The 15,757-nt window shown below is 39.4% G+C and overlaps 1 protein-coding gene across 8 annotated transcripts in view; it reads right to left on the minus strand.

Moving 5' to 3' along the window:
* parga (poly (ADP-ribose) glycohydrolase a) overlaps positions 1 to 15,757 on the minus strand; it is a 184,984-nt gene that overhangs the window by 60,508 nt on the left and 108,719 nt on the right. For all 8 annotated transcript variants that reach the window (XM_041176258.1, XM_041176254.1, XM_041176255.1 and 5 more), the window contains one exon: positions 5,370 to 5,449. In XM_041176258.1, the coding sequence (XP_041032192.1) occupies positions 5,370 to 5,449 (80 nt within the window). The remainder of the gene's footprint in view (positions 1 to 5,369; positions 5,450 to 15,757) is intronic.

Below are 15,757 nucleotides of genomic sequence, written 5' to 3' on the forward strand. Positions count from 1 at the left end.
AGCCATACAATTTTTTTCTCTTCGTGTCTGCAGGGAATTGGGTAATCACCAGAGCAACCTTCAGGTGTAGGAAATGACACTGTGGGGGATAGCTACATACAAAGAATAACATACTACCTATGTAGAGCCAAAGTAGAGTCCAGTATAGCTTGACAAGCTGTACAGCTTCCTTGAAAGGGGGGCGGTCCTGGACTTAATTTTAGGGAATGAAGTCGGGCAAGTGGTAGAGGTATCAGTAGGGGAGCATTTTGCAGATAGCGATCATAACTCCGTAAGATTCAAGGTTGTTCTGGAAAAGATCAAGGATGGGCCAGAAATCAGTGTTCTAAATTGGGGGAAAGGTTGTTTTTAATAAGATCAGATATGATTTGGCCAGAGTGGACTGGGAACAGCTACTTTTAGGTAAATCTGCGTCAGAGCAGTGGGACTCATTCAAGAAGGAAACAGGGAGAATACAGGGCCAACATATTCCAGTAAAGATAACGGGTGGGACCAACAAATCCAGGATGTCAAGGGATATACAGGATTAGATAAAGAGAAAAAGGGAGGCTTATGGCAGATACCGAGGGCTCAAAACAGCAGAAGTCCTAGAGGAATATAGAATGTGTAGGGGGGAACCTAAAAATGAAATTAGGAGAGCAAAAAGGGAGCATGAAAAAAACATTGGCAGATAAAATAAAGGAAAATCCAAAGTTATTTTACAAGTACATTAAGAGTAGAAGGATAACAAGGGAAAGAGTAGGGCCCATTAAGGGCCATCGTGGCAATTTGTGTGAGGAGCCAGAAGACGTAGGTAGGGTTCTAAATGAATACTTTGTGTCGGTGTTCACAAGTGAGAGGGCCGGTGTGGGTATGGAAATCAGGCAGAAAGACTGTGATATAATTGAAGAAATCAGCTTAGAAAGGGAGGAGGTTCTAAGTGGTCTGGCAGGCAAATCTCCAGGCCCGGATGAAATACATCCCAGACTGTTGAGTGAGGCAAGGGAAGAGATAGCAGGGGCACTGGCAATAATTTTCAATACCTCTCTGGCCACAGGAGAGAAGCCAGATGACTGGAGGACAGCTATTGTGATACTGTTATTCAAGAAGGGAGGAAGGGATAAACCAGGGAACTACAGGCCAGTCAGTCTAACTTCAGTGGTGGAGAAACTATTGGAAGCAATTCTGAGGGACAGAATTAATCCACACTTGGAGAGATAGGGATTAACAAGGACAGTCAGCATGGTTTTGTTAAGGGGAGGTCATGTCTGACTAATTTGATTGAATTTTTCAAACAAGTGACCAGGTGTGTAGATGAGGGCAATGCATTTGATGTAGTCTACTTGGATTTCAGCAAGGCTTTTGATAAGGTCGTGCATGGAAGGCTGGTAATGAAGGGAAGAGCCCCTGGGATCCAAGGCAATTTAGCCAATTCTGGATCCAATTTGCCGAGTGGCAGGAAGCAGAGGGTGATGGTTGAGGGGTATTTTTGTGACTGGATGCCTGTGTCCAGTGGGGTTCCACAGGGATCAGTGTTGGGTCCCTTACTGTTTGTGGTATATATAAACGATTTAGACTTGAATCTAGGAGGGCTCATCAGTAAGTTTGTGGATGACACAAAAATTGGTGGGGTGATAAATAGTGAGGAGGATAATCTTAGATTACAGGAGGATATAGACGTGCTGGTCAGATGGGCTTATCAGTGGCAAATGGAATTGAATCCGGATAAGAATGAGGTGATGCACTTGGGCAGGACAAACAAGGCACGGGAATACACGATGAATGGTAGGACGCTGGGAAGTACTGAGGATCAGAGGGACCTTGGTGTGCACGTCCACTGGTCCCTTAAGATAGCTGGATAGGTAGATAAGGTGGTTAAGAAGGCATGCAGGATACTTGCCTTTATTAGTCGAGGCATAGAATATAAGAGCAGGGAGGTTATGCTAGAGCTATATAAAACTCTGGTTAGCCACAGCTAGAGTATTGCGTGCAGTTCTGGAATCTGCATTATGGGAAGGATGTAATTGCACTAGAGAGAGAGTGCAGAGGAGATTTACCAGGATGTTGCCTGGGCTGGAGAGCTTTAGTTATGAGGAGAGAGTGGATAGACTGGGGTTATTTTCCCTGGAGCAGATGAGATTGAGGGGGAACATGATTGAGGTGTATAAAATTATGAGGGGCATTGATAGGGTAGACAGGAAGGAACTTTTCACCTTGGTGGAGGGATTAATAACCAGGGGGCATAGATTTAAGGTAAGGAGCAGGAGGTTTAAAAGGGATGTGAGGAAGAATTTTTTCACCCAGAGGGTGGTGGTAATCTGGAACTCACTGCCTGAAAGGGTGGTCGAGGCAGAGAACCTCATAACATTTAAGAAGTATTTGGATGTGCACTTGCAATGCCATGGTATAAAAGGCTATGGGTCTAGTGTTGGAAAATGGGATTAGAATAGTTAGGTAATTTTTTGACTGGTGCAGACTCGATGGGCTGAAGGGCCTTTTTCTGTGCCGTAGACCTCTATGACTATGATGTCACATTTTTGGAATTCTTTGGTTGTTTTCTCCCAGAAAAGACATACACATGAGATAGATTAAGGAGTTTCTTTGAAACAAAAGGGGTTAACTTTCAAATTGGCTTATATTCTGAGTGTGTATAGATATGCTACATAAAGAATGGAATTGATTGGAAATCAATCAATCACACCTGCATTCTTGTAAATTGACTGGGACTGATTTTGCATACATAATTGGTATTATGTAACTATCTTCCACTGACTGCGCTTTGCTCTTATCCAGAGAGGTTGCTGTAGTTTCAGACGGGAGTTTTGTTTTCTATAGTTTGTAGAGACACTCTTCAAATATACTCTGCTTTGCTATAGGTCTCACCCTGACTCCAACTCATTGGCTAACACAGTGGTGTTAAAAGATACTCAGGTTCTAGGAGGAATCAGGAAGCTCTCTCAGGTAAACAATTCACAAGCCACATCTGGTTATTCAGGAGGATACTTTATACCTGGGTATTTGAATCTTTGTTTCATCATGATAGGTTCTGAGAGAAAGGCTTTTAAAATTATAACACAAACAGTAAGAGGAAGATGAACAGCTGAAGGCTGCAAGGGAAGCAAATTGCGCTAGGGCAAGGAACAGGGAAATTGTGCTTTCAAGTTTTCTTTCAATTTAAATGACCCATGAGGGTGGATGAGCAAGCACTCATGTTATTTGGTTTTGTAACAGTACCTGAATAGAAATATTATCAATTATATGAAATGACTCATCAATTTCATTGTTCTATGTGTTTTATCTACTGTGGAATAAAGCACCTTACAATTCAAACCAAACTTCTCAGTCTGTACAAAGATACTGAAGGAGTACATGCAGAACACAGATCCAGAACACAGGAAAATGTCATTGCTACACTCCTGGTTCCCATAACCATGCTAGGCATTAGTAGGGCAGTAGGAATAAGCTTCCATAAGAAGCAGGTGGCCAGAATTGCTCAAGGGAGTGGCTGACACTAATGAACCCAGTTAGATGTCTGTGGCAGATTCTAATTTAAGCAAAATGCCTGGTGACAATGTGATTACCCTAACTGATGTCTTACATACCTCCTCAAAAGCAAAATGCTTAAAAAAAATCAATCATGCAATTGTTACAGCATGGGAAATGAATCCCAACTGTCAATGTCAGGTTTCTCATGCAGCATCAACAAGGCAAGCTACAGTTGTCAAATCAGCAATCCTTTCGCAACAGGTTTATCCAAAGTTTAGCTTCCATGGTACAAGTCTCTGAGACAATCTTCTGGCAGATTTCGTGCTACCTTCAGTGTACCAAGGGACTCCACAGGGCTTCTAAATAGTTACTTACGGCCTACTAAAAATTTACTTCGTGCAGCTAGGGCAAATGGACAGTATTGTAATTCATTGGTGAGAATTAATTTAATTGGTATATTTGAGAGAAAGTTTGCAAATGATTGAAAAATTCTCCTGTGCATGTGTCAGAAGAAACTGGAGCTTGGCACCATTCCATTTTTCAAGAGGATGATTGATCTCAAAACAAAAATAACACCTTTTTCCAGAAAGAAAAGTGACATTCTATTGTCACTTCCTGAAAAATATTGGTTGCACAAATTATTCATATTTTTTTTTGTGTGGCCCCAACAATATTATTTCCTGCAACTGTGGGGTGTTGTCGATGATGTCACTTCCTCCACCTATGAAGTTCAAACCAACACGATCTCATACTTTCCTTTTTAAAAAAGCACTTTTTGCTGCTTCAGATTGCTAAATCAAAGAGCTGTGTTTTTTGATTTTTGTGGGAGGTCCCGCCATCTTTTACTAACTGCTTGTGGTGAGTGAGGAGTTAGCTTGTAATTTGTTGCACTGCAAAACCTAACCTGTAGGAGTGACTCTTTTATACTTTGTTCTTGCATTCCCACACTTCCTACAAAAGTATCCTCAAAACCTCGTTTTCTAACTGCAATTTAGGAGACTTTCCAAATACACCTCCCATCACTTGATATCCAGATGACTTTTAATAGTTATATCAAAATACAAGTTGTATCATATAATAATTACGATTTCCCCAATATGTCTTAATAAATAAAGCAAAGACTGAACACTTTGTTAGGTGGGAGGTCAGATTTCTATTTTAACTCCCATCTTCAAGCTGACTTTAGATTTCTAATTTGATGCATTGATCTGCCTCCAAGGGATATCAAAGGGCTAGTTCTGCAGAAAGCAAAACCACTTTAATCATTCACATCAGAGTAGGTAACATGTCTTGTGCAATAGATTTTAGAATTTCTAGAAGCTAAGAAAGAGTTATGAGTGCTCCAGGGTACATTTTTGCTTCACTTCACTGAAAATATTTTAAATTTTTTTTTACAATCAGAAGATTAGTCGTAAAACTATGACAGCTTTACTTTTTTCCTGAAACTTATATGGTAAATTTTATGCTGGAAAAATCTGTACAGTTCTTACTTTCATTTTATGTTATTTTTGCCCTAATGGCTTTTGCAACACAGCACAGTGCTCTCAGGCCTCCAATAATACCTCTCTATAAATAAGGAGTGAGAAGTGCATGGGTGGGGTGAGGGGGGGAAGCAGGCAAACGAATGCTAACTATTTTCCCTTCCCGCCTATGGTGACAATCCTGACTTCTGTTTGCTACCTTCACGTATTGGCTCAGATCAGAATTTCAGAGATGCAGAATCAAGAATACGAGTCCATGTTTCATTACTGTATGGCACCACACACTTGAACTTCAGTCTATTTTATATGATGCCCGTTCACAGGATTACAGAATTTCAAATAGTGCATTCATGAAAGTTTTAGATCTTTTCTTGCAGACATTTAGTGAAAAACTATTAATGCTTATTCTTAGTATGAGCTTACTTTTTTCTGTGACTTTTCTGAAATAGCAGAAAAGAGTTTTAAGTTTTTCAGCTTTCTTGAGTGAAGATCCTTCAAACAATCTGAGAAAAGAATTAAAGCAACAGTGAAATGTAAGAAATATCTTGCTACACCAAAACATATGAGAGGAAGTGGAAAAAAATGATAAGAAAATTAAATTTATATCAATATTTGAAGACATTTCTCACATCGCAAACATCTAACTGGTTAAATAAATGATTATGGTTGCTGCAACCTTGAATATTGTAATGAAATGAAATACGAGCACTCAAACGGGACTCTAAATTGTGACAAAGGAAACTTAATATTGCAACAAAGAAATACACATTAATTCTCATCTATTTACTCCTCACTGGTCACATTATTTTCAAAAAGCCTTTGAAAATGAGAGAATACCCAAGGAAATTCTTAATGAATTGTGTACCTTCATGTTCAATTTTATTTTTATGACTTTAACCCCTCAAGCAGTATTCAATATAGTATAATGGTCCATTTTGAAAACTCCTGAATGTAATACCATTGTCTTTTGTTCCTTTGCTAAGTAAATGCTAATCTATTGTAGGACAAGTATCTGTGCTCTCATCCGACTACGCAGCTTAGTTAGTTGCTTTCTACATCATGTCATGGTTCCAAGATATAAACATCACTCTCAGAGGCTCTCAAATAACAAGGTTGGGAGTGAAATTGCTAAATCTAGGCTGATATAAAAGTCCTTCAGGCTATAGATTTGATTTCTGAAAGCAGATTCCAGCATAGGACTGATTTCACTGCCAAACTAAAGTGACATGTGTTTTTCATCATGCGGATGAACTACTGTGTGTATGTCTTATGACAAACCAGTCTTTTTTGACACAGAATAGCCTCCAGGGTAACTAAGCTTCCTGGGGAATCCCAACAGTTTATCTCAGAATTAGTAAAGGGACAAAACTATTTCAAGCTGTTCACTAAATATTGGTGTGATGTACTTTCCTTCCGTTGTTGGTTATCATACATTATAACTTAAGGGAAAAAACGATTTTCAATTTGCTTTCCCATGGACATTAAACATATTCATGCTTCTCTGTACAGTCTGAGTACTTCGGTGCAATTTCAATTAAGTATTATGCTCTCTTAAAGAAACCATTTTCTATCTTGTTGATTTCTATCAAAGTGATTTTCATCTTTTAATTATTAATGGATTAATCTAATTATGCAAATAATTACCTAATTGATTCCTGCATCGTTCTTTTTAATTTCAGTAGTGACAAGTTTTGTTTTAATTCCGTTGGTCAAATATAACATTTGTTACTTTTTTGCATTTACCTTAAAAATGATATGTTTTATATTCAGCAACTTGTAACTCTTCGCTCACTTTTTAAAAGACTCAACAAATAGCTATTAAAATTCCATTTTGAATGCGTAGGTTGTCTAAAAATGGCCTGCTACAAGCATAAATTTTAAGTAAATGACTTTTACTTAAAAATTCTTTATTGAAACAACAGAAAACAATTATACTGCCATTTTTGTATTAATGCAAAGCAGTTTCCGCTTGAGGAAAGCCCTGGAACCACTCCACCTCTCTTTCCTTCTTTAAGATGTTCCCTTTAAAACACACCTTTTCGACTAAGCTTTGGTCATCTGCTCTAATATCTATGCTGCTCAGTGTCAAACTTCGATAGTAACTGGGGAAGTTTTACTACTTTAAAAGCACTATATTAATAGAAGTTGATGTTGAGCAAACTCTGGTGTCAGAAGTCAATCCAACTTGGGAATGCAATGATGTGGACCTCCTTCAGGAAAGCCCCTCACACATCTGGGGGATTGACAGTGTGCTGAACTTTGGGGGTGGCTTATTGACTTATGCAAAGATGTTTATATGTTGAGCAAGACGTTACTCCTTCTGCCCCTTGAAACAGACAAGTTTGTAATCTTGAGTGGATTGTAGTGATTAAGGCACTAGGTCAGGGTTGGTAACCTTTCCCACCTGAACGCCTTCTTAGAAAGATTTGCCTAAAATAAAAAAGCATTGGGAGATGCAAAATGAAAATTAGGCACTTCAAAATCAAATACGTTGCAAATTGCCAAGTGTTTTTGACAGAATGTGTAATCTGTATACATAGTAAAGAAAATACATGTATTGAATTTATGTATCAATGGAAAAAAATGGCATTAAAATACACCCAACTCTGAATATCACATTTTTGGACTTTTTAGAGCTATAATTTTGCGAGTAAAGTCATCTATAAAATAAACTTTAACTTAAGATGCGTAGAATTAAGAACATTTTTTCAGCTACTGATTCTCATGATAAAAAATGATTTCTCAATAACACATACAGAATAACTTATCGTCTCAGTTATATTAGAAACAAATAATGGTCACAACCATAAAACCAGTTCTTCGAACCAAAGGCATTTGTGCTACTATGCTGTTGCACATAAGTATACCATTTGAATGGGTTTATTGAGAACACAATGATACTTTTTGTTAAAATAATCACTTGAAACCAAAAGTGTGGCATAATAAAAACATGGCTCTTACGTTTCTTGGTTTATTTGTTTTTAGGCTTCTTCCATGTTAATGAAATCCAACTGGAAATAGTTGGGAGCTGCATACGAGATGTTAAAGATGAAAGAATTTCTAAGAATCGCAGTTTGGAGATGGCGAGTTCAACTCACACCATGTTAACTTGTAAAACTAAATCCAGTAATTCTGAGAATTTGTGGATTGTCGCAAAAAACAAAAATCACACTGAAAGCAGCATTGTCCTAAAAACTCAACTTTGCTCATATTGCCATTCAGGGAAAGAAACTGGACTGGTTTGGCCTACATATGACATTGTTGACTTTTAATGTCCTCTGAAGTGGTCTAGCAAGCCACTCAGTTGAAGGAAATGAAACATCTCACCAGCAGTGAAATGCAACCTGCAACTTGAAGTCTCGGACTCACAGCACAGTACAACTACAACCATATATATTCCCCTTTATATTCTTGGCATTGAAGTGTTTGTGCACTTGAGGTCTCAAGCAGTTAGCAATGACCCCAATGTAAGTCAAATAAAACTCACTTTTAACCAATCACTGGTTCATAATTAAATTATGACTTGCTCACAAGAACCCCCCCACCCCACCCCCCCATCTCCTGTATGTACTAGCAGGACAAATAGCTCACTAGCACCAATACAGAAGTGCTTCCAAGTGTCCCAAAATTAATTGGTGATCAGCTGTTGGGTACAATTTAATCAAAGAGCAAGATGTGAAAGCCTCATACCTGATCAACTTTTAATTTGATAACTAAATCCCATCTCTATTGTTAATTCTTAAGTGGCCATAATATTGATTTCCATTTCACAAAATGGAAATAGATCAGGAAAATGCACTTTTGTTCAGATTTATATTTTAATTGATTTACAGATTAATGATCCTTTGTACCATTTTAAGTCAGGTGCTGCTGTCCATTATACTGCTTTGTGTGTTTCTTCTCAATTTCTGCTCCTCTGCTTCTAAACATGCAGATCCATGCTGGAGTAGTTTTGAAAGCAACACAACCTTTTGCTACCTCATTCAACTGACCAGTCTTTATGTGTGAGCTTACCTAATTTGCATCATGTGGCTATTTAATCACAGGTGACTGACCATGGCCAATCATTTCTCACTCGAGCTTGAGAACAGTGAGGCTGATTCTGACGTTTAACCCTGCAGAAAAATTCTAACCCCAACACACGAAAGTACAAGAAACAAGGCCAAGCCTGGTCTGTTTGGTTCAGTACATTATTCACTTAGTCTTTGGAGGGGCATATGTCAGACAAATTCTGTAGCTTGAAATAGGACCAGGATAATATTTAATATTGAAAAGGCTTAAAATACAATGTACCAGAAGCATGAAAGCATATAACAGATGGCATGAAGTTATATGTGACCAAACTAATTTTAGCATAAGTACTTAATTTTTTGCTTAACAGCAGCATCAAGAGACCTTCAGTAAAAATATCATGTGACATCTACCATGCCCTCACAATACCAAGTGCTAAATAAGAATGTGGATGTGTAGTTGCTACCCTTGCACACAACTTTCATAAGTTTGTCACTTATTTTATAGATTGACATTATTTCTTGCTCACTTATAAATGCATGTTGTTTGTCTGTCACACATCTTAATAATATCGTCTATGGGCACTTTCCCTACCAGATTGACTACATCATCCTTGTCATCACTGTTTTTATCATTTACATTTCATGACCAAAAAATTGCCTCGGTCCATCGGATGAATTAATGAAGTTATGTTGCTTGGGGGGGCTGGAAGGGTGGGGGCAGAAATAAACAGCAAAAACATTGTCCTTCACCAAGAGTTTGGCAGGGGTATGTGCTTAACAACTGTCCAGGACCAATATAATTTTGGAGTTTTCTTCAAATCCAGCTACCCGACAATACGCATGTGCCTCTGGTACAAAGTGGTTGTGAAACCAATCAGAAAACATGTCCTTGGTTACCCAAGCTCTCTTATTGGCATAATAGTGAGCAGATAGTATCCGATTACCCTTGAAGCTCCTGAGGCATTTGCTCTTCCCAGTTACTGCCAATTTACATTTGGGTGCCAGCGGCATAGGCACAGCCAAGGACAGTCAACCTGTCCTTAGCATCTTTAACACCCACTGGTGCAATCTTTCGAGCTGCTGCTAGCATTCTCCTAGTGGCATATTGCCAGGTCAGACTCATTTGTCAGCATTGCAATTTTTTTCAGGTGAAAGGTTTTCGTCTGAAATTAGCATAGCAAACTCATCAATAGATTTTACAGCTGTGTCATGGTCTGCAGAGGCTTTATCACAACAACCTTTCAAAAACTTGATACCATAATGCTTCTTGAATTTCTGCAACCAACACTTCACAATTTCCACAAGGGATCCCATTCCACACTTGTGCTAGAGGGAGAGGCTTGCCTTGTCCTCAAGTCCTCTGCTGATTGGTGACATCACAGCCAGGTTGTGACATATGGTATTGGATCCCAATGCATCGGCGGGAGGGAGGGTGTTTCTGTAATCTGACAATTGTGACCGCTGGTACCCGGATTATGAGAATTCGCAAACACGTTGGTGTTATAATTAAGTTCATGTGATTGAATCCTCACTCACATTCTGCAGTGCTGCTTGGAATTACTTATGTGCAATTTAGTAATGGTCGTAAATCTTGGGGAATGCATTGTCCAGCTTCCTCCACATAATCTCTGAATGCATCGATTGCAGAAGTAGATGGCAATTTAAACTGCTTGCAAAGAGAAGCTATTGCCGATTCTCCATAACGTGATGGCTTTTCAGTTGGCCAATAGTCTTTGTCAAGAACGCGCAATCGATCAGAGATGCATAATTGGATTAGGCAGCAAAGGCTGAATGAGGGCCTATGACTTGGTTGTGAATATTTGAATTTCTAAATTGTTAATGAGACTGGTAAGAAACTGCCGATAATTAATGCTGATAATCTTACTGTTGCTTTCCAATGAGACTGTTCCAAACTTTCCCTTTGTGACTGCAACTTTGGCCTCAAGAGTTTGTGTGTTAGGTCGCTCTTTCAGTCCACGCAAGATGCATATGCTGCAAAGGATTGGTTTGTCTGCATACACAATCATTGTAGTACATTTCTGCAAACATGCAGAGCATGCCAAATTCATGTAATGTGTCATACATCAGAACCAAGTCTAAGAGAAACTGTTTTGAAGAAATTCTCTTTAACAGACTCTCATAGATTTTCCTGTCAGACGCAGACCTTGTTTCATTTTTCACCGCCAGTTCATAGGTGCACCACACAACCAACACAGTTCAAAATGAACTTGCTACCCTTCTGGTGCTTAAAATGCAGTCTGTTTTTGAAATCTGTTGTTCTAATACAGCAGCGCATTCTGCCTCTGATTGACAGGTCATCTGTAATACACAGAGTATAATTTGTCCATAAAGGAAAGGAAAAAGTTCACTCCACTAACTCCTGTCACCGAATCACCCACTGCAAGTTCTAAACTATAGTTCAGGCAATACCAAATAATAATATGAGTATTGCTCCAGAATTCTGTGAGCAACAGCTGATTTGGTGCCCAGCTTAACAATTGCTCCATCATTACCAAATGCTGCAAGATGCTGCTTCAGATAGGAGTAATCAAAACCACGTTTCAGAAGACATTCAAGAAGATACTTAACTATCGTATCAGCATTTTGATCTGGAAGGTCAATCAGATCTAAAAACATGAAGTGTGGGTCATCCTTCTTATCACCTTCATATTTCAAGTAAACTACTAGAGCAGTTCTGTTACTTTGGCTTATAGATACATCGATAAGAATCAAAATTCTACTCTTGATTACTTTGATACGCTGGCAAATTTTCTTCCTCCTTTGGGTAACTATGTGGCCGATAATTTCTGCAGCACTGTAGCAGGAATGCAACCCAATTCTCGTGCCAACACAAATTGTACTTTGAAGTTCCAGCAAGCCAAAGTGATTAGATTAAGGTCTGTTGTTTTCAGCCAGGTAGTATGCAGAACAGAAAACTGCACAAGTCACCTTTAGACGAGATGCATTCAGGCTGTCGCAAATTTTTCCAAGAGTGTCTTGCTCTGCTTTTTCAGCGACTTGTTGTGCAGCGATGCAAGTTTTCGATAGTTTGTCTTCTACAATTCCCTACCCACCACCTCCACTCAAGAAAATTTTAATGTGTACTCCAGCTGGATCCACTGTATGTCACTTGGTACAGATGCCATTCATTCTGAAGTATCAATCCCTTGGGTGTGAAAAGTGATAAACTAGTATTTGTACACACTTTGCACCCAAGTTTTTCATCCTTACAGTCTAGCCAAGGATATGCCTCTTTTTTCCTTCTTCCCACAACTCCTCTGTCCACACATTGGCACAGGGATACAGCCCTGCCCCTATACCAAGCTCAGTTTCAGATGTACACTATGTGGTCAATTTTGACTCTGACTCTGAGGTAGCTGCAGCACTGGAGCTCTTCCCTCCATCATCACTCAGTGTGAGAGCACTTGAACATTCTTTACTCTCTTAACCGCCTCCTTTCATAGAGAAAAAGTGATTTCTTTTGTTTCCTGGTCATTGTGCTGCTATTAGGCAGTTTTGAAGGTTTGTTTGTTGTTTCCCCCAATTACGCTTTTGGCAGGCTCTTGGGCTTGGAGATCTTAGAAATTGTCCTGCTTCCTGTGGGCAGCTGTTAGGCATCAGTCAGAATTGCTTTCTCCCTTCAGGATGGCACTAAGTACTGAGTAGGCCAATGGATTTTAGGCTGTTTTATTTCATAAGTTGTTAACCTGCCACTTCAAGGCATCGAGGGCCATGCGCCGGGAAAAATAAAATGTAGACACTAAACAGGCGATGACTGGTGCGCAATGTGGCGGTGCTGGAAATGTAAAGTAGTTTTTGCACGTTGTTCAATCTCACCTTTCTGCAACTTTAAAAAAATTCATTCATGGGATGTGGGCATCACTGGCTAGACCAGCATTTATTGCCCATCCCGAAATGCCCTTGGCTCAGCGGCAATTAAGAGTCAACCACGCTGCTGTGGCTCTGGAGTCACATGTAGGCCAGACCGGGTAAGGACAGCAGATTTCATTCCCTAAAGGACATTGTTGTAAAAACCCATCTGGTTCACCAATCAACAATAGTTTCATGGTCATCGTTAGACTTTTAATCCCAGCTTTTTATTGAATACGTGGGCGGAATTTGAACCCGAGTCCCCAGAGCATAACCCTGGGTCTTTGGATTACTAGTCCAGTGACAATACCACTATGCCATTGCCTGCATCTGCACGAACACTCAATCTTCACTTTCCAGGCACACTTTCGGCTGTGTCAGGCAAAACACCACTGCTCCAAAGGCCTGCAGTTAGAAGTCACCAACCTTCGGCTGCCTCCTCAGATCTTCACAGCTTCTTTCAGGCCCAGTTTGTTTCCAGTCTGCTCTCTTTGCAGCTCTTTCTTTAAATTGGAGTTTTCTTTAACTTTTCTTTTTGAAGTTCTGGGACCTTTTTCCTGTCCCCATTGCTGTGTCCTGCTCAGTGGGCCACCTCCTCTGTAATGGTGCTCCTGCTTAGGTCACCTGACATAGTTTAGCACCGTTTGGCTGGGGTTTGGGCCCCTTAAGGCTTTTTTTTTCTGTCCATGCGTACAAGCCCATTCCTCAGCTGAAGGAATGATAGAAGGCAAACTGTGCACATGCTGACCAGTTCCTGGCTGATGCATGCATAAAAGACCTCAGAGAGGCTGCAGCCTGCCAGGACCTGTAGTTCCACGGCAGCGGCGGCAAGCTTCTCAGGCTTGGGGAGAGTTGGCGCTGCCCAGGGGGAGCCATGGGACTGTCGCTGGTTAGAGGTGCTGGACTACACCACTGTTAGGCATTATAATGTGTCATTCTATAATCCAAAAAATTCCAAAATCCAGAAATGACTTGGCCCCAAGAATTTGGGACTAAAGAAGTTAGAGTTATTTTCATTGTGGGTTTTGTCCATGTTAAATGATTTGTACCACTGATTCCCAATTGGCAAATTCTCAGTTTTGGCCAAGCAATTAAGAGGCTGTATTGTGAAAAAGAATCTGAAAAAAAAAACTGGTGATGGCCAACTTGGGTTTGGCTTATACAATTCCTGCAGTATTATTGCAATGAACTTACAAAACTAATTGCACACCAGTCCAGGATGGCATGGACCTTGCACCTTGCTGCATGGAACACTCCTAAATTTGGTACAGTGCAGGATACAGTGCAGCATTCAACTTGTGTTATGTTATTTTAGTGACCTACCAAAGTGTTCCATCACATAATGTGTTCTTTCTATTTCCTTGCATTTTCTATCTAATGCAGACAATTTTGAGGTTATTTTGGAACTAATGATTTACGAAAATTGAGTACAGTGAGATTTCCCAATCAGATAGTCAATGTCAAATGACAGATATGTATCTCATCTGTATCATTGGGGAGGTAAAAGGACAATGTTACAAGTTCTGTGCAAATGCCAGACAACAGACGCTCGTCAGAAAACTTAAGAACAGCTAACACAAAGACAAAAATTAGCTTAGTCATCAGTAATCAGGGGTCAGTGCATTTCCTATTTATAAAAGCAGAAGCCAAATGTTCAAATGGGAAAGCATGCACTCATCCAATTACTGGAACAATAAATCAAACAAAATATTCTACACCACATTCAAATTTGGATTAATTTTTTAAAAACACACAGCAGTGCAGTACTTTTTGGAGACACTAATGTCTTTTTGGCACTGCCTTATATCAGAATACTTTACATTTAATTCAATTAACTCAAGAAGCACACCATGAAGGCCACCCACAGCAAGTCTCTGACCTTTTCACGGTCAGTGTGCAGCAGCTACATCAATGGTAATCGAATATATTCCTTTACTTGGATAATCAGAGTCTGAACTACCCTGCTGCAGACAGGACAATGACATAAAAACGCAGCACTGTCAGTCTCTATGGACAAAAGCAGAAGAGGAGTGGAAGAGAACAAATAAAATCAGCACAAATTAGTTTTATACAACGCAGTTTTAAAATTTATTTTGGAACCCTTTTAACACTGCTGTTCAATTTGGTTTTGTTAATTTATTCAATGAATGCTACAAAAAAAAAGTAAATGTACTCAGGTCCTCATTCAAAAAATACTGGAAAGTGGATCAATTAGCTATGCTAGAAATTAGGTTCAAATGCTATCACGATAGCATTAATTTTCAATTAAAATCATGGTAATTACAGTTTCGTTTTCCTTTGCTGTTAAACTCTCAAATGAAGGAAGCCAGCATTAGACTAGACGGATGATCATTTCAGTTAATTCTACAAGAATACACAATTTCCACTGATATCCAGGAAAGAAAGAAATCATCCATCTCAAGACTTTCCTCTGGGTTGAGTAGACCATGAATAGAAGTGGTGAAATCAAGTCCTATGAAGGCACTTTGTTGTATAGCTCACTAATACTTGCATCTGTTCAGATAAATTAGTAAAACATTCTATGTAATGGCTAGATGAGCCACATTCAGAGTCATGCTCAAAACTTTTGCAGAGTTCTTCACATTTTGAGTTTTCAGAGCAGAAAACAAGGGTTTCTAAGTGTTTTATTATATTATTTGTAAAGAGCTAGGAACTAACTGTTAGGTGAATACATATCCCAGGTGCCACATTCACTGCTGCACAACAGTCATGTACTGAGTAACAGTGTATCAACCTATCAGTTTACCAGCCACACGGAAAACTATAAGAAACAAACTTGATGAAGCCCCAGCTTTGAATCTAAAGTGTGATTATTTCTAATTAATGGGAGCCAGAAGACATAACACTAAGCATCGAAAGTGTTGCTTATGGTCCACTCTTAATTTGAAGGATCTTCAGATATTCATG

The sequence above is a fragment of the Carcharodon carcharias genome, chromosome 28, assembly GCF_017639515.1.
Source record: "Carcharodon carcharias isolate sCarCar2 chromosome 28, sCarCar2.pri, whole genome shotgun sequence".
In the NCBI taxonomy this organism is placed as follows: domain Eukaryota; kingdom Metazoa; phylum Chordata; class Chondrichthyes; order Lamniformes; family Lamnidae; genus Carcharodon; species Carcharodon carcharias.